The sequence below is a fragment of the Pseudorasbora parva genome, chromosome 11, assembly GCF_024679245.1.
Source record: "Pseudorasbora parva isolate DD20220531a chromosome 11, ASM2467924v1, whole genome shotgun sequence".
Classification (NCBI taxonomy): Eukaryota; Metazoa; Chordata; class Actinopteri; order Cypriniformes; family Gobionidae; genus Pseudorasbora; species Pseudorasbora parva.
This window is the reverse complement of record NC_090182.1, coordinates 38,603,526-38,624,204: the sequence shown is the minus strand read 5'-3', so window position 1 is coordinate 38,624,204 and position 20,679 is coordinate 38,603,526. Positions and strand designations below refer to the sequence as shown.

The window sequence follows — 20,679 nt, the reverse complement described above, 5'->3', positions numbered from 1 at the left end:
TCGAACTATAATAAACGTACATTGTGATATATCTCTGAGCTAATAAAAACAATGTACAATGCATGAAAAAATAATTTAGATTAGAAGCTAATGTAATAAGATTTAAGAGAATGTAAAATATACAGTGACATATCTATTATATTAAACTAAATGTATTATAAACTAGAAAAAAACTATTGTGGGATGGATGGATGGATGGATGGATGGATGGATGGATGGATGGATGGATGGATGGATGGATGGGTGGATGGATGGATGGATAAATGGATGGATGGATGGATGGATGGATGGATGGATAGATAGATAGATAGATAGATAGATAGATAGATAGATAGATAGATAGATAGATAGATAGATAGATAGATAGATAGATAGATAGATAGATAGATAGATAGATAGATAGATAGATAGATAGATAGATAGATAGATAGATAGATAGATAGATAGATAGATAGATAGATAGTACAGTATGATGTAAGGTGTTATATCATACACATCAGCATCCACAGTACTTTATGCAAGCGATTACATCCTGAGCTCTGTCTCTACAAATAACCTGCTATTTACCCAGCAGCCACACCAACAGCAGCGTAGAATAACAAATGAATTGGACTTGATTAGTCACTTACTTTAGGGGAGTGCTCCTGGGCTTGGGCTTCTCAGCGGCCTGTGAATAAGACAACAGCCCATCAGGTTAAAGGTCGATACCATTTTAGAGAGAGAGAGAGAGAGAGAGAGAGAGAGAGAGAGAGAGAGAGAGAGAGAGAGAGAGAGAGAGAGAGAGAGAGAGAGAGAGAGAGAGAGAGAGAGAGAGAGAGAGAGAGAGAGAGAGAGAGAGAACATACATATATATACATAACATCCAAACATAGCAAAATAGAAAGATCACGATGTTGAGTATTTGCTGGGGGAAATTTATATTGATTTTCTAGGATGGAGATTCTATTCAAGCAGAGCATTTGTAAATTCCTGTGATTTCTTGAGTTCATGCTATAGCATTTAGTAATTCAAGTTGCTCATATGTAGCCTAGCTACAGTCTTTTCCAATGCTTTCTAAGTTGTGGTAAAACAGTCATTAGTACTTCTGGCAACCAAATATAAAATGAAATACAAGGGCATATACAGTACGGACAAATATCTTGCTTGCTATTAAAAAACTTGCTATTAGTTCTCTCTCTCTCTCTCTCTCTCTCTCTCTCTCTCTCTCTCTCTCTCTCTCTCTCTCTCAAAAAAAATGCATCCATTTTTATTTTATTTTATTTATTTTAAACATTTTAAAAGACTAAAAGATAAAGACCGTAAGATTGAATGTCCAAATCTTTCCACTTGTCTTTTTTTTCTTTTTCATGTTTCACTATTGTAATTTTCATGTGATTCTAATCACAATAATAAAACATGAAACAAATCCAAAACAAACTAAAAATATAGCGCATAACAAGAAACAAAACATGAAGCAAAATAAGAAACAAAACACAAAACAAAATAAGGAGCAAAACAAGAAACAAAACAAAACATGAAGAGAAATAAGACAAACAAAGCAAAACAAGAAACAAAACAAAACATGAAGAGAAAGAAGACAAACAAAACAAAACAAAACCATAAACAAAACATGAAGAGGAATAAGACAAACAAAACAAAACAAGAAACAAAACATGAAGAGGAATAAGACAAACAAAGCAAAACAAAACAAAATACAAAACAAAACATGAAGAGGAATAAGACAAACAAAGCAAAACAAAACAAAATACAAAACAAAACATGAAGAGGAATAAGACAAACAAAGCAAAACAAAACAAAATACAAAACAAAACATGAAGAGGAATAAGACAAACAAAGCAAAACAAAACAAAATACAAAACAAAACATGAAGAGGAATAAGACAAACAAAGCAAAACAAAACAAAATACAAAACAAAACATGAAGCAAAAAAAAGAGCCAAACGAGAACAAACGAAAACCCAAAAACAAAATAAAAAGCAAAACATGCAACGAAACAAAGAAAAAAAAAGAATTACAAAGCAAAACAAGAGACAACAAAACATGATAAAATAAATATATACAAAAATAAACAAAATACAAAGCAAAACAAGAAACAAAACAAAGAACCCGGAACAAAATACAAGGGGAAAAAAGAAACCCAACAAAAACACAAAACAATACACAAAGTAAAACAATAAAAAAAACACAAAATGATATATAAAGCAAACCATGAAACAAAACAATACAAAATGTGAAAAGAAAAAGAAAACAAAACAAAGATCAGCTTGAAATGTTTAGACAAATTAATGTTCTTCAGATTTCTGGTAAAAGTGTTAGAAAATTAAGTTTTGATTATGAATTACAATTTAATTTGATTGAGGGAAATTGTATAATGTGCGGTCTGTCAAGCAATCTCTTCACTCAATGAGATTAATTTCCTGAATTAATCTGCACATGTTTCTCTCCGACAGCGAGCTGTTTATTGGGTCTGAGCTGTACGTTTGTCACAGTGACTCCTTCGGCTAAGTGCTAAACGCTACTTTCAAAATCAAATCTCTCAAGGTAAATGGGGATATATTGAGATATCCAGCGCTCCAGATGAACACAGAAGAGGCAGAGTTTTGGGTTTAATGCTGTGGCCATTGATCTGTGTACAGTCCATTTATCATTCAGGGAGGGAGCCAGTGATCTTCACAGTGTATTAGATGAAACAACTCAGATCATCTGTCACAGGCCCTCTTATTGCTGTTTCCCTCTCAGTGGGGAATTTGGGCTCATTCCAGGCTGCTCGCAGATGGATGTTGCTAGGCAACGTGGTTGGGGGCCGTTGCTGTCGGCGATGGCGCGCATATGTACATACACACGTGCACACGAGCTGTTATGAATGTCAGGTCTCCTCCATCAGGAGCGTGAGGAATATTTAGGCACTTGCTTTAAGGGTTATGTATGTGAGAAACAGAAGAAGGAGATTTAATTTTAGGGGAGAGGGAGAGAGTAATTCGGTTCACACTGGCGTTGCCAAAAAGCCGGTGTGACGGAGGGGTTTAAGCACAGCGCCTGTTCAAATCAACACAGGGCCACAGCCATTTCAGACATCATCAATGTGTGCTATGTCAGACCTCAACAATTCAATTCACAATGGAATACACAATAAAAAACAACTTTATGGCCAAAACAACAACATCAACAACAAAATAACTATGCTTTTATTATAGTATAAAAGTGCAGTAACCATGTTTTTTTTGGTTTTGCTAATTGATTACCTTTTATATTACCACAGTTTTACCACAAATACCATGGTTAAACTATTAGAGTAGCAAAACCATGGTTATTTTTATTTGTAGTAAAACCATGGTTCATTTTCGTAAGGGAAAATAAAGTGGATTACTTTAGTGGATTACTTGATGACTTTAGTGGATTACTTTAGTGGATTACTTGATGAGCCTCGATCAACATTTTAATTTAAATTTAGGTGAAAAACAGGTCAAATTTTAAGTTTCAAAATTTCAAACAGTCCTAGGTTGAGAAAAGTTATGAATAGATTACAGGGCTGGACTGATAATCTGGCATACCGGGCATTTGCCCGGTGGGCCGATGCACTTTGGGGCCGGTAGTGTTTAAAAAAATAAATAATGTTTTGTACCACTGACAACATGCAGCGACAGCGGCCCATTGGTTTGTCTTCTGAATTGACAAGCCGAAGCGAGAGAGACCTCCTCTCCATATTAGGCGCTTTTTTTCTATTCATTTATTTATTATTATTTGAGCGCATGGAACTGCAAAAGGAGAATATGCGCACAACGCTGCCGCTGATGAACGTACGGAAACATTACAGGTTCTGTGTTGAATCCGCTGAAAACAGCCGCGAGCATGTATTCATGACGAGGTAAAGTGGAAAACAGCAATACACACACAAATGGTTCACTTTAGCGGAACAACAATTTACATTGCAGCTAACAGCGAAGAAATATGGTGTTTTGGAAGAAACATTTATTAAAAATGTTGCTATATTACTTAAATTAATATTGCAGAATATGTAAAAAAAAATGTTGTTGGTTTTTGTTGGTTTAACTTAAAAAGGTAAGTAACCTGGTTACCTTAAAATTTTGAGTTTATTGAAATTAAAAATTTGAGTTGATACAATGAATGAAATTTGTTTAATAAATAGAAACTCGAAATATGATTGTATCTGAACCACATAAAAAACTAGATAAATCATGAAAATAGCACTATTTGGCATGTTTCACTGCGTCTTAAAATTAAATTTAAAATTTAAAATTTAAACATGAAATTTTAATTTCAATGAACTCAAAATTTTAAGGCAACCAGGTAACTTTTTTTCTAAATATTTTTTTTACAGTGTAGAGGCTGTTTTCATATTTTCTACAGGTGTTTAAATTTTTTTTTACTTACAAATATAATAGTTTATTATATGTGTTTTAAATAGTTTTAGAAACCATATAGCCATATAATGAGTAGCGTGGTCTGTACAGTCTATGTTTTTTACCCTGTGACTACCATGATCTTACATTTAAATAAACTGGCCTACAGTTAAACTATAATCTATAAAACTGTTTTAAAGTCTGGATCTCATGAATTAAGGAATTATTGAATTATTTTTCCCTCTTTAAAAGTTTTATTAACTTTTTTTAAAAATATATTTTATTTCATTTGCTTATGCCATTACAAGAAATAGAAAGAAATGAAGACAGATTGGTTTATGCAGCCACTGTGAGAAAGGCAAAAGAGGTAAGACACAAACACACGTTTGTTTTTGTTAATTGTCGGGGCATTCCATAGACGTAATGGTTTTTATACCGTACAAACCGTATTTTCTATCCCCTTACACTGCCTCTACCCCTAAACCTACCCATCACAGGAAACTGCACAGTTTACTTTCTCAAAAAACTAACTCTGTACGATTTATAAGCCTTTTGAAAAATGGGGACATGGGAAATGTCCTTATAAGTCACTCTCTCCTTATAATACCTATGTCATGCCCATGTCATTATACACATTTTTGTCCTGATATGTCACACACACACGCACGCACACACCCTCTGAGCAAATTGCATGTCTATGTATGAGCAGTGTACATCATGTATATCTGTGAGGAAACAGAACAGGCTTCTTTTAAATTATTTATGAGACATTAGACCCTATAGCTGTAGTCATGTTACTTGATAGATTCTGATTCTCAGTTCAGGGAGATGTGAGAAATACATTTTTCAAATGACCTGTACTGTATAAGGGTAGGCTATCTGCAATGGGTTCATTGATATTTTGCTTATGGTAAAACTCTCATTTACCTGTTCACTGTCTTCTTCGTCACTGCTGATTTTCAGGTCATCCTCAAGCATTCTGAAAAAAAACAAAAAAAACAAACAAGTTTTAAAATAGATTTTAATGACACAGCGATGGAGTATGGGGTATTTTTCAGTAAGTTATATTATAAATAAAAATGGTGGTGAATACTTCTGTAGGATAGATAGACAGACAGACAGACAAACTGTTATAAAAAGAAGAGGGGAATCCACACAGTGGTAAACAAGGCCTTGTCCCAAATTTTTTAAGATGTGTTGATGCCATGAAATTTAAAATCAACTTATTTTCCCCTTAAAATTATACATTTTCTCTGTTTAAACATTTGATATGTCATCGATGTTGAATTCTGAATGAAATAATGAAACTTCCACATCATTTAATTTGTTCAGTGTCCCAACTTTTTTTGGAATCGGGTTGATAGATAGATAGATAGATAGATAGATAGATAGATAGATAGATAGATAGATAGATAGATAGATAGATAGATAGATAGATAGATAGATAGATAGATAGATAGATAGATAGATAGATAGATAGATAGATAGATAGATAGATAGATAGATAGATAGATAGATAGATAGATAGATAACAATGGCCTGTGAGAGCGATGACATCATCTAGAGAGGTCGTTGGCCCACATGTCTATCGACACTCTTTCAAAGCCTTAATGCCAGAACACACCACAGTCATGAAATAAAGACAAACAGACGAATGTTCCTCTAAAACTAAAACAATAAAAACCCTTTATAAGAACAAAATGTGCTTATGTTTTAGTTTTCTATGACCTAAGCTGTCGTGCAGGACTGTAGATTGAGAAGGACTTTGAACAAAACTACCAGTCATTACCCTGGTAATATCTAACAGATGCTGAGAAAGACCTACGTAGGACACCAGGTGCTGAAAGCAGCTTTTACGAGTAGCTAACGGGTTCTGCTAACAGATGATTTCCAGGTAGAGTTCATGTATATGAGCAACATTATCTCTTCTGTAGATGTGAAGCACAGAAAAAACTTTGATCTCAGATCAGTACAGAAGAGAATAAACATATACAAAGAATAACAAAGAAAAGCAGAACAAATAAAGTGAAAGAGGCTTCCATGAATCAGACGGATTGATTGTGAGAAGCCTCCACATCTTACGGCTTGTCACGTTTCACTCAACACATGATGAGTGATGTATATATATAGATATGTGTATGTATATATTTACCATGAAAATCTAATAATAAGGGAATACAACATGTGGAAAAAAGGAGGTAAAACCCCATCACACTGTGGACTCCAGAGCATTCCAATACATTTCAATGATGTTTAAAGGGATAGTTCACTTTGAAATTAAATTTTAAAATGATCAAAATTGAAACTACTGGGGAAACAAATACTCCTACATCTCGGATGCCCATGAGGTAAGCTAAAACATATCAACATTTAATTTCAAAGTGAACTATCCCTTTAAGTGTGGTGGTGGCTTGTGGTTCCCAACAAAATCCCTTTATTTCATCACGTTGTAATTCTAAAAATACCAAAATAGAACTTTTTGGTAAAAACTCAACTTGTCGTGTTTGGAGGAGAAATAAGGCTGCGTTGCACCATAACTACTTTAAAACATGGGGGTGGAAAAAAAATGCTTTGGGGCTGTTTTTCTGCAAAGGGACCAGGACGACTGATCCGTGTAAAGGAAATGAATGGGGCCATGCATTGTGAGATTTTGAGTAAAAACCTCCTTCCATCAGCAAGGACATTGAAGATGAAACATGGCTTGGTCTTTCAGCATGACAATGACCTCAAACACACTGCCCAGGCAATAAAGGAGTGGCTTCGTAAGAAGCATTACAAGTTCATGGAGTGGCCTAGCCATTCTCCAGATTTCCAACCCCATAGAAAATCTTTTGAAGGAGTTGAAAAGCACGGAGATCTGCATGGAGGATTGGGGCAAACTACCAGCAACAGTGTGTAAAAACCTTGTGGACTTGTGGCGACTTACAGAAAACGTTTGAGCTCTGTCATTGCCAACAAAGGGTATATAACATATTGAGATACACTTTTGTTATTGACCAAATCATTATTTTCCACCATAATTTGCAAATAAATTCTATAAAAATCACACAATGTAATTTTCTGGATTTTTTCCCTATTCTCTCTCTCATTGTTGAAGTGTACTGTGGGAAGCAGCGGGGCGAGGGACCGCGAGAGCGGGCGGGTGACGAGCGCTAATGAGTGCCAGCTGCGCGACACACCCGTCTTGTCTCGCGGTCGAGTGACGGGAGCATAAAAGGAGGAGCGAAGGCAGTGATAGACGAGAGAGGACCAGGCCTGGATTTTACTTTGAGCTTTGTTTATGTTGTATCATGTATGTGTGGGCAGTTGTCTGTGAGGGGCTGCCCGCGGTTTACTTTCGTTTTGTTTGTTTATTTTGAATTAAAGGTCTTTGTTGAACGTTCGCCGGTTCCCGCCTCCTTCCTTCCATCAACGAACTCCGTTACATTGGTGCCAAAACCCGGGAGGAAGGAGGGACATGCTGTCGAAGAGCCCTCGCGGCTTAGGGGCATCGCAGTGCTGAGGAGTTCGGGCAGCGCGGATGAGGAAAGACCACGAGTGGCTGCCCGAGGCGATGGTGCTAGATCAAGAGAAGATCCAGTAGGACGGAGAGCTCGCTGCTGTCCGAGAGGGAGCGAGGAGTCGCAGGTGCTTGCCGTGAGCCGGAGCCTGCTGCCGTCCACCATTTAGGGGAGGAGATGGGGATATGTGGCAAGCAGCGGGGGGAGGGACGGCGAGAGCGGGCAGGTGACGAGTGCTAATGAGTGCCAGCTGCGCGACACACCGGTCTCGTCTCACGGCCAAGTGACGGGAGCATAAAAGGAGGAGCGAAGTTAGCGAAAGACGAGAGAGGACCAGGCCTGGATTTTATGGTTTTTTTCGTTTACGTTTTGTTGGGTGTGTGCGGGTAGTCGTCCGTGAGGGGCTGCCCGTATTTTATTATGTGTGTGTGTGTGCGGGCAGTCGTCCGTGAGGGGCTGCCTGCGTTTTATTATGTGTGTGTGCGGGCAGTTGTCCGTGAGGGGCTCCCCGCGTTTTATTATGTGTGTGTGTGTGTGTGTGTGCGGGCAGTTGTCCGTGAGGGGCTGCCCGCGTTTTATTATGTGTGTGTGTGCGGGCAGTTGTCCGTGAGGGGCTGCCTGTGTTACTTTTGTTTAGTTTGTTTATAAGTCTTTGTTGAACGTTCACCGGTTCCCACCTCCTTCCTTCCATTAACGAACTCCGTTACATGTACCTTACATGTATCCGTTACATATACCGTCTCAGGTTACGTATGTAACCATGGTTCCCTGAGAGGGAACGAGACGCTGCGTCGAAACGCTAGGGGACGCCTCTGCGTGCCACGTCATGAAGCACTTGTGTAATCAGTCCAATAGCGGGACGATACGTCACGGGCGGGTGACGTCATCGACCAGGAAGCTATAAAGCATGCCCGGACCAAACAGTCACTAGCTTCTGAAAAAGTCGAACAAGTCGATCACAGGCATGCCGGGAGTATGGCATCTCGACGCAGCGTCTCGTTCCCTCTCAGGGAACCATGGTTACATACGTAACCTGAGACGTTCCCTATCTCGAGGGAACTTCGAGCTGCGTCGAAACGCTAGGGGACCTCAATACCCACGTCGCCAGAGTCCCAAATGTCTGTTTGTGTGATTTAACCCAGAAACACCCGGGACCCCGGAGTAGAGGCTACGTCCAGATTGTAAAACCTCACAAATGTATGCGGAGAGGACCACCCAGCCGCATCACAAACCTCTGACAGTGAAACTCCCGAAATAAGAGCCATAGAGGCAGCCATACTCCTAGTAGAGTGGGCGCGGACCCTCATAGGTGAAGGATGTCCGACCGACTCATAAGCGAGCGAAATAGCCTCGACTATCCACTTGCTAAGCGTCTGCTTTGAAGCCGGTTTTCCCTTATTGGAGGACCCAAAACATACAAACAACTGTTCTGACTTTCGCCACAGGGCAGCTCTGTGGACATATGCATCTAGGGCCCTGACCGGACATAGCAGATTTAGCTTCTCTTGGTCTTGACTAGTGAACGGAGGCGGACAGAAAGCCTGCAGCATTACTGGTCCCGGCACGTTGGTCGGGACCTTGGGAACATATCCTTCCCTCGGGAAGAGAAATGCTTTCACCATTCCTGGTGCAAATTCAAGGCAAGAAGGTGCTACTGATAGAGCCTGTAGGTCTCCTACTCTTTTCAGTGATGAAATTGCTAGGAGAAACACTGTTTTTAGTGTGAGGAACTTTTCTGACACTTCCTCTAACGGCTCGAAGGGAGCCGACATAAGGCCTTCCAGCACTATGGCCAGGTCCCAAGTCGGCACCCTGGAGCGTGCCGCAGGTCTAAGCCACAAGGTACCACGGAGGAAACGCGTGACCCACGGGTGTCTCCCTAATGATGCGTTATCTAATGGATTATGATACGCAGATATCGCCGACACATACACTTTCAGAGTCGACGGGGATAACCCTGCGGAGAATTTTTCTTGCAAGAACTCGAGAACTGAACCGACCGGGCAGTTAACAGGGTCCAAAGTCTGGTGCGTACACCAGGCGACAAAAACTCTCCATTTGAGTGCGTAAAGTCTCCTTGTGGATGGTGCTCTGGAGTGCAACATGGTCTCTATCACCTCAGTCGATAGACCCGTGTTTATGAACTGGGCCCCCTCAGGGGCCAAGCCCACAGTTTCCACAGTTCCGGGCGCGGGTGCAGTACTGACCCCCCGGCCTGTGAAAGAAGATCCCTCCTGACTGGGATTTCCCAGGGAGGACCCTCTAGGAGAGACATGATGTCTGAGAGCCATACTCGGCCCGGCCAGAACGGGGCTACCAATAAGAGCTGAAGACCGTCCCGGCGGACTCTCTCCAGCACTCCTGGGAGCAACGCCAGAGGGGGAAAGGCGTACAGACGCAGCCTCGGCCACGTCTGTACCATTGCGTCCAGCCCCAGTGGGGCTGGATGTGTGTGGGAAAAGAATGCTGGACAATGTGTCGTCTCTCGAGACGCAAACAGATCCACCTGGGCTCGCCCAAAGCGGATCCACAGCTCCTCCACCACCTCGGGGTGGAGCCTCCATTCCCCCGGCACCACTCCCTGCCTCGACAGAGAGTCTGCCGCTACATTCAGGACCCCCGGGATGTACATCGCCCTGAGCGAGAGTATCTTGCCCTGGGCCCATATCAGAATGTGATGCGTGAGCTTCCACAACCGACGCGATCTCAATCCCCCCTGGTGATTTATATACGAGACCACCGAAGTGTTGTCTGATCGAACTAACACATGGCGGCCCCGTAGGTCTGGGAGGAAGTGTTTGAGTGCTTGAAACACAGCCATCAGCTCCAGCTGGTTTATGTGCCAGGAGAGCTGATGGCCCCTCCACAGACCTTGGGCCGAGCGGCCACTCATGACCGCTCCCCAGCCAGTTAGGGAGGCATCCGTCGTTAGCATTACGCGACGACAAGGAGCCCCCAGAACTGGACCTTGGGAAAGGAACCAAGGATCTTTCCACTTCACCAAGGCACGTAGGCAGCGCCGCGTGACCTTGATTAGGCGAAAAGGGTTTCCCCTCGGGGAGAACCCCTTGGTCCTGAGCCACCACTGCAAGGGTCTCATGTACAGCAGGCCAAAAGGTATCACGTTGGACGCTGCTGCCATCAAACCCAACACTCTTTGAAAGTGTTTGACAGTGAGTGACTGGCCTAGCTTTATCTGGTTGACGGTATTCAGGATCGTTTTTACCCTGGGCGGAGATAGCCGAGCCGACATCGTTCTCGTGTCCCAAACTACCCCCAGAAAAGTAATGCTCTGCTGTGGCGCCAACATACTTTTCTTTTCGTTCAACCTTAGCCCCAACACCTTCATGTGGGCGAGAACAGCATCTCGATGCTGAACCGCCAGTTGTTTCGACTGTGCTAACACTAGCCAATCGTCGATGTAATTTAGCACGCGGATGCCAGAGCTGCATCCACGCACTTCGTGAAAGTGCGGGGCGATAAAGCTAGACCGAATGGCAGCACTCGATATTGGTACGCTTTTCCCCCAAAAGCGAACCTGAGGAACTGTCTGTGCTGCGGAAGGATGGAGATGTGGAAGTACGCATCTTTTAAATCTATCGTGACACACCAGTCCTCGGACCTGATGTGACACACGATCTGTTTTATCGTGAGCATTTTGAATTTTAATCTTTTTACTGCTCTGTTTAGATGACGCAGATCTAAGATAGGCCTTAACCCCCCATCCTTCTTCGGAACTATGAAGTACCGGCTGTAAAACCCCGACTCTCTGCAGTGGGGAGGGACCCGTTCTATAGCCTCTTTTCGCAGAAGAGTCTGTACCTCTTGTTCCATTACCAGAGCCTGCTCTGGGCTTACTACCGTGGCAGTAACCCCGTTGAACACGGGCGGGTGTAACCCGAATTGAATTCTGTACCCTTTTTCTATTGTACGCAGGACCCATTCTGAGACATTCGGCAGAAGTTTCCACGCTGCCAGAAAATCTACTAAGGGAACCAGCCTCTCGAGGCTGGTCTCTGGATTTTCCTGTGTGGTCAGCCCGGTGTCCTGTAACGGATAACCGGCAGGTAGCAACCGAACTGACCGCCCAGGGGCCCTCCCGAGAGGGCGCGAACATCCCCAAGCCGCTACGTTTCCGGGCGGACATGGAGATATGCGTTCGCCGGGGACCGCCGCGCCCTGAAGCACCAATGGTGGCAGGGTTGGCAGACCGGCCCCCCGATGGCACCGGGAAAGAGCGGGCGCCTCGGCGAGCCGCACTTTCCCGGAGGGGACTGCCATCGGAAGCCCTGCGCTCTTGGCGTCAGGACTTCTTAGCCGAGGCCTTCCTAGCGATAAGGACGGTCCTCAGATCCGTCCTACCGCGGGAAGGTCCCGGCTGAGCGCGTCGCCCGGACCCCCGTTCTCTCTGCGGGGGGGCCCGAGCGGCCACGCTCTGTTTCTGTTGCGCTCGATGCGCTGCGGAGGAGGACGTACTCGGCTGGGGCTGCCCCCGCCCGGCAGCCCCTGGGGGATATGATTTGCGGGGGAGAAATTTTGAGAACGCCGCCGCCTGCTTCCTGGCCTCCTGGTAACGGTCGACGACTGTTGTTACAGCGTCACTAAAGAGGCCAGTAGGCGAGACGGGCGAATCCATCAGAAACTTCTTATCCCTTTCTTTTATATCTGATAGATTTAACCATAAATGTCTCTCCGTGGCCACCAGGGCTGCCATAGAGCGGCCGATGGATCTGGCCGTCTCCCTGGTGGCACGAAGAGACAAATCTGCCGCCCGTCTAATTTCGGCGATCGTTTCTCTCCCCACTTCCTCAGTTTCTTCATTTATATCCCCCAATAAATCTGCCTGATATGCTTGCAGGACGGCCACCGTATGTAAACAGGCGGCCGCCTGCCCGGCTGCCGAGTACGCCCTGCCCACCAGCGCTGATGTTGTTCTTACGGGCTTGGTGGGCAGCTGCGGGGCTTGCAGCGACGATGCTGACTCGGGGGAGAGATAGCTCGCGAGCGTCTCTTCCACCCGCGGCATCGCCGCATAACCATGAGCCTTCAACCCGTTTATATTTGAATATTGAGATGTTGACAGGTTAAAGACTCTGGCAGATGCTGGTTTAGCCCAGGACCTCGACACCTCGGTGTGGAGGTCCGGGAAAAATGGCAAGCCCCGCCTAGGAGGTTGAGTATATGAGGGCAGAAATCTTTCATCTAGCCTGCTTGTGTGTTTTTGTGACTCATAACACTCGGCCGGCCAGTCTAAACTTAATCTGGCAACGGCGCGAGTGACAACCTCCATTAGCTCCTCCTGTGCGTGTGTGTGTAATGGTGGAAGTAGTTCGTCAGTTTCATTTACACTTACAACATCCAGTTCCTCGGAACTGGAGTGCTGCAGCTGATCTTGTGCCTCAGCGCGAGCGGAAGAAACCGCAGAGCGTGCTTCCAACTCGCGAGCTGAGGCTTGAGATCCAGCGGGTAAGGGCAGAGATAGGGGATCACCCGTCTCTAACCCCGCCACCAGATCTAACTGCGATCCCCAAGACGCGAGCCTTCGCTGTGCCTCGGCAGCAGCGGGACCCGAGCCCTGAGGACCGCGAGCCAAAGCACTCTCCTCGAAGAGTGCCCGGCGTGATCTTAATGTACGCATTGGGAGACTCTCGCAATGCTCGCAGCCAACCCCCTCGAGAGCTGACTGGGCATGCTCGAGCCCCAAACACATAACGCACAGGTCGTGTGTATCTCCACCCGTGATGTAACGAGGGCAGGGAGGAACACAACGCCTGAACTGACTAGACATTCTCTTTTCTCTTTGACACACACACAATAAATGGACATACAATATCACACAGAGCGCTTGTGAAGACACAGAAGCTAGTGACTGTTTGGTCCGGGCATGCTTTATAGCTTCCTGGTCGATGACGTCACCCGCCCGTGACGTATCGTCCCGCTATTGGACTGATTACACAAGTGCTTCATGACGTGGCACGCAGAGGCGTCCCCTAGCGTTTCGACGCAGCTCGAAGTTCCCTCGAGATAGGGAACTACAATTTGTAGCTGACAAAATACTTTTTTGCCTCACTGTAATTTATTTATGTATTTATGTATTTTTTATTTATGTATTTATGTATTTATGTATTTATGTATTTAGTTAGTTAGTTAGTTAGCTAGTTGTTTATAAGAAAGAAAGATAAAAAGACTAAACAATGCCCATATATTTTCACAGACTTCTTGGTTCACATTTACCAAGGGTGCCAATATTAGTGGAGGGCAATGAAAATAAAAGACATATTGGTACCCATTCGAACAAAGAAATATTTGGCACAAAATACTAAACAACAGTAACATTTGTTGGATCATATTTGAGTCACTTGAGTTGTCATTTTGATTTAAAAAATGAACTCCAGATGGCACAAAACAGTTACTGAATCTGACAACAAAATCAATGAAACAACAGTGTACATACAGCTGGAAATGCAAACTTACTAATTATTCCTGCCCCAGTGATGGGAACATCAGTATCATAAAGTTGAGTAGGGTTTACTTAATTTTATAAAATTGATATTTTCACTTTAATTTCTACAAGCTTAAATGGACTACTAATATATCATTTACTTTGGGTTTTTTTTTTCAATTGTTGCTTGAACTAACTTCTAACTACGGTAGAAATTATATTTGTTTTTTTTTTTGTAGTATTTACTTCACCACAGAATCATTTTTATATCAAAGCATTTCTTTTTCACTACTGTATAAGTTTAGACAGGGAAATTATTAGATAATTTGACTCTCATGAGATGTTCATGCTCTAACATGTCTTATAATTACAGTCAGACATTGTGTGTTGACGTCCTAATGCAAATCTGTCCAGATCTAGATTTACTTTTTTTTTTCTATATCAATATATATGGCAGCCAGGCGATTTATTGGTGGACAATTAGCTAAATAGATATAATGAATAAAACCACAGTGCAAATAGTGTTGACAGCAGCCGGATGAAAACCTTCCATAGCACATCATGGAGGAAGCATATTCTGCTGTACAATAGCTGTCCCATGGAATAGATATACACTATATTGCCAAAAGTTTTGGGACCTTTACATTCACATAAACTTTAATGACATCCCATTCTTAATCCAACGGTTTAATATGCAGTTGGTCTTATAAGATCTTCAACTCTTCTGTTTAGGAGTGTGTTTATGGGATTTTTTGACCATTCTTCTAGAAGAGCATTTGTGAGGACAGGCACTGATGTTGGACAAGAAAGTCTGGCTTGTAGTCTCCGCTCTAATTCATCCCAGAGGTGATGAATCTGTCGGATTGAGGTCAGGACTCTATGCAGGACAGCCCAGTCCCTCCACACCAAACTCGCTCATCAATGTCTTTGTGGACCTTGCTTTGTGCATTGATGCACAGTCATGTTGGAATAGGAAAGAGGCCATACCCAAACGCTTCCCACAAAGTTGGGAGCATGAAATTGTCCAAAATGTCTTTGCACATTTTGTCTTGCATTAAGAGTTCTTTTCACGGGAACTAAGGGGGCAAGCCCAACCCTTGAAAAACATACCCACACAATACCCCCCCCCCCCCCCCCTCCACCAAACTTTACACTTGGCACAATGCAGTCAGTCAGGTACCAAACCCAAACTCGTCCATTGGATTGCCAGATGCAGGTGCAATGGAAACCCATTTTATTAAGCTCTCTAAACACACATTCGTGAGCTAATCTGAAGGCCACAGAAAATTTGGAGGTCTGTTGCTATAAAACAGACTCTGCAGAAAATGACTCGTGCACTGTGCGCCTCAGCATGTGCTGATCCTGCTCACTGTGGCTGAGTTGCTCTTGTTTCCAATTGTTTCCACTTTGTTACAATAACACTAACATTTGACAGTAGAATATTTAGTAGTGAGGAAATTTCACAAATGGACTTATTGCACAGGTTGCAAACTATCACGGTACCACGCTTGAGTTCACTGAGCTCCTGAGAGCGACCCTTTCTTTCACAAATGTTTGTAGAAGCTTCCGCATGCCTAGGTGCTTGATTTTACACACCTGTGGCCATGGAAGTGATTGACCCACTAGAATTCCATGATTTGGAGTGGGTGTCCCAATACTTTTGACAGTATAGTGTAGTTTTGTTGAGGATGTCTATTAGCTTGATTCTTTAGGCTTTGCCTGCACTGATTTTACTGCCCCATATATATATATACTATAAGAGCACAAGCTAGTTATAATTCACAACAATATGCTCTCACTCAAATACACAGGCCGCTTAAAAAAAAACATCTAGGGAATTATTCTAAATGAACAGCAGGTTATTAAAGTAAAACCAAGGCCAAGAAAAACAAGAATCCAGAGACACCCTCTAAACTTTACAACTGTTAGCACATGAAAAGAGAAACACAAGCTGGTGGGTTTTTTCCCAGTGTCACCACTCATTACCGTACAGTTTCAATGGGTTTAAAGGACCCGAAATGCTAAGAACCAAATCTGTTCCAGGATTCTGGTGTACATTTCAGCCAAGTGCTTAATTCTCTATGTTTCTGATGTTTCCCCCCACATCAACAATCTGTTCTCATATTCCTACTTCCCAAGTTTGTTACTAAGAAACATTGGATCTTCGGAAAAAGTTCATACTCACAGTTTTTCCAAGTTTAGGGTAAAAATAAAAACCGACACAAACCACATACACATGGGGTTAGGGTTAGGGTTATTATTTTAGACTTGCGGTGGCCTTAGAAACAAGTAACGTGTTATGCGGGATAATGTGAGAAATTATTAGATAAAACACCCCTATTTGAAATTAAATTTTAATGTGCACAGACAAAAACTCAAGGTGAAATTTCAAATCAAGGTCGGATTGGCATGTCTTTGTCACCATTTTCAGTTTCAATGATATTGGGGCAGAGCAGACAGATGTTTTGGAGGGCAGAACAGGCACCCGTAGAGAGCGGGTTGTGTAGTTTGCAGTAGCAGACCTGTGCCACATCACTGCTGGGCTCTGGACGGGGTCTCATGGGTCGGCTCTAGGCAGTATGCCAGCTATGCTCCTCTAATTGTGAGAGTGGAACACTCGCTGGTCATTACTAAAATCCAGCGTGTTGCACAGAGGAAACCTGCAAATTGTGAGGCACCTGCTACTTTCCTCCATAGCTGCCTGCTAGCTAACTGATGTGAAATTCCAGGGAGATTCAAGTGCATTGACAGAAATGCCATTTATGATCACCAAACCTTTACAGCAATGTTCAATTCAATTCCAACTCTGTGTAGATCACATTTAACAATTATTTAAAAGATTAAGACACCAGTGAGCAACAACAAGATGACAGTAGCATTAATGATCTCCCTGTGAATAAGAACGTAGTTAAACCTCTTATGCCTTCACAGTTATTGCAATTTTATTGGGTTTTAAGTCTGATAGAATAAAAGTATAGAAAAATAAAAGTCACAAGTATTTTTTCCTGACTTCCAAGAGATGTTGTGGGTAACTTGGCTTTGACTCTTTTGACCTATTCCATATAACTTTAGGGACTGAGACGAGATCTGCCAAGTCTTTCACATTCATTGCAATCCAAATCCAGGCAAGAGTGAGATGTTTGTGGTCATCATCTTACTGAAAAATAAAGCAACAACTACGTTTGATTTTTTAGATTTTTTGATCAGGGATGTCCAATTCTTCTCCTGTCATGTAGACTTTAGCTCCAATCCTAAATAAACCAACATTTCCCAACTCGTTGCAAGACCCCTTGGCATCCCCTTTTAACACACAGGTTAACCCTGTAGTGGTACTTTTTCAACATGCAAGGTACACCAATGGTTTCAATGAGAAAGCTTTGGTATCAATACACAGACGCAATAGGCATAGGAATTTTATCGTTATGATTAAATTATATATTGGGGTATAATTATGACATACATTTAGATTCAATTGAACTCTTTTCCCACCAGCATTTTTTTTTTTAAGTTGCCACACTGTAAAAAAAATATTTAGAAAAAAAGTTACCTGGTTGCCTTAAAATGTGAGTTAATTGATATTTGAGTTAATACAATGAAAATTTTTCGAGATTCGACAACTTTTATTAAAATATTAAGATTTTGTAAGCATATATATATATATATATATATATATATATATATATATATATATATATATATATATATATATATATATATATATATATATATATATATATAATTTTTTTTGATGACGCAGTGAAACATACCAAAAAAAAAAAAAAAAGTGAAATGATTTAGCAAATTTTTTATGTGGTTCAGATACAATTATATTTTATAGTTTGAATGTATTAAACACATTTCCTTCATTGTACACTCTAAAAAATGCTGGGTTAAAAACAACCCAAGTTGGGTTGAAAATGCACCGACCCAACAATTAAGTTGTTTTAACCCAATGATTGAGTTGTTTTAACCCAGTGGTTGGGTTAAATGTTGCTTAAGACAACCCAATTGCTGGGTAAGAACAACTCAACCATTGGGTTAAAACAACCCAATTGTTGGGTCGGTGCATTTTCAACCCAACTTGGGTTGTTTTTAACCCAGCATTTTTTAGAGTGTATCAACTCAAATTTTTTATTTCAATAATCTCAAAATTTTAAGGCAACCAGGTTACTTACTTTTTTAAGTTAAACCAACAATTTTATTTTTCACAGTGCAGCTACTAGGGGTGTAACGATTCATCGACTACATCGATGTATCAATTTATATTCCTATGATCCAACTACATCGATCTGTGCTCGGCAAGTTGGCCTTCCAGAAGACATATATCGATCTAATATCGTTTTAAAAGGTAATCAATCGATTGTATCGATAATAGGAAATAACGCATTTGATTTAAGCATGTCAGACTTTATATGGATGTTTTTTCTTAGCACTTTTAATGATAAAGGCATCTGCCTATATGTGACGTCAGCCGCATGCGCCAGTAGCAGCTAACGAAAACAACAAAAACACAGCGTGGACAGGATTTGTAGTAGGTTAAGCCACTGCTCATTCAACCTGAAGAAATGTTGGTTGCACTTTATTTTTGATATTAATATTATATTTGTATTATTTTTATGTTGAAAAACAACAGCAAACATAGCAGGTAAGCCTATTGGTAATTAAACCTGAAGAGATGTTAGTTTCACTCTATTTTTGATATTAATATTGTATTATTTTTATTTTGAAAAACAAGCAGAAGTAGCAGTAGTAGTATGTTGGTTGCACTTTCTGTACTTTTTGAAAATGAGAAGAAAATGTTAACTTCCTGTTAATTCAACCTAAACTGTTGTATGCACTTTATTCAAATAAAATGTGAACACATTTGCCATTATTTGTTTATATCCATAATTAATTGATATCTGATTCCCTTTAAAAGAAACAACAGGAATCTAGGAAACTTCACCTGCAGGTGTTTATTTCAGTTACACTGATTTAAGTTTTTGGTTAAAAGTTACTGAATCGATTTCAAGTCACTGAATCGTTTTGGATCGTACCGTTCAAAAATAAACAATATCGTCCTTGAATCGTATCGACAACCTCAAATCGTGATACGAATCGAATCATTGTTAAAACGAATCATTACACCCCTAGCAGCTACCATAATAATTTTTCTATAATTTTCACAGAAATGTTATGGCCCCCAGAATAGTTTGTATGAAACACAACAATATACAATATAAAACAAAGGATATAACTGACAGATACAAATAGTCACAATTAATAAAATAAATAAATAAATAAATAAATAAATAAATAAATAAATAAATAAATAAATAAATAAATAAATAAATAAATAAATAAATAAATAAATAAATAAATAAATAAAAATATTCCAATGGTATTTCACGTACTGTGCAATATTTAAATATTTAATACTTTTGACAATATTGATAATGTTTACCTCTCCTTTTGCACTACTTATTTAATTATATGTTGTTATATTTCTTGCTGGCACTGGAAAGGGAGTTTATTTAATATCATTATACATGTGTATTGTGACAATAAAAGGCATTTCATTTCATTCAGAGGAAATGACCTAAAAGCAACCGCCTGTAAAGATCGAATCCTGTGCACACATCAACAGCTGTCGCCAGAAGAAGCGTTCCGTCACTTTTGATTGTGAAATGGCTTTGGCTCTTGTGTCTCGTGACTGACTGAGCATTGCTGAAGTTCTGATGTCTCTTTAGAATGTGATTTGACTGTGTGAATTCATGGACTGGGATAATCTTCACTCATTAAAGGTTTGGATTATCAAAACTAAAACATAACTATGCATAAATTCATAAACTAAACATTTAGAAATATTCTGTTGCATTCAACATGTTGTCACTTCTTTCTGAGTCATCATTATCCAGTTTGAACATAAAAGGCTGAATGGACATTTTCAGTGCGTCTGCGTGAGGCAATCGGAGCTGCTAACATAAGCTCTTGGAGCCCCGCCCTCTTCCTGAAAGGGGCTGCTCATTTGCATTTAAAGGGACACAAAAAAATATAATTTTAACATGCCATAAGAAAATGATTTGTGGGGTGTTTTGAGCTAAAACTTCACTTATATGTGGACAACAAATACTTAATTTACATCTTGCAAAAAGGGGCTTTATAGGACCCCTTTAAAACCTTAAGCCATGGCCTTATAGTTAGAGAGTCAGACTGGTAGACGAGTAACCAAAGATCAATTCTCGACACCAGCAGGAAATGAAATGAGCATATATACTGTTTTTAGTATGTGTTTGCAACAATTACTAGACACTTTAATTTGCCTGTTATGAGTATTATATTGTTGACAAGTCTGTAGGAGTAGGGTTATGTGCTCCAAAATATCTATGAAAGTATAT

The 20,679-nt window shown here is 41.1% G+C and overlaps 1 protein-coding gene across 1 annotated transcript in view; it reads right to left on the bottom strand.

Moving 5' to 3' along the window:
- Nucleotides 1-20,679, bottom strand: part of aff2 (AF4/FMR2 family, member 2) — a 386,660-nt gene that overhangs the window by 125,689 nt on the left and 240,292 nt on the right. The window contains exons 8-9 of the mRNA XM_067457882.1: nt 5,288-5,339; nt 630-667 (exon numbers count right to left, since the gene is read on the bottom strand). Coding sequence (XP_067313983.1) covers nt 630-667; nt 5,288-5,339 — 90 coding nt within the window. The remainder of the gene's footprint in view (nt 1-629; nt 668-5,287; nt 5,340-20,679) is intronic.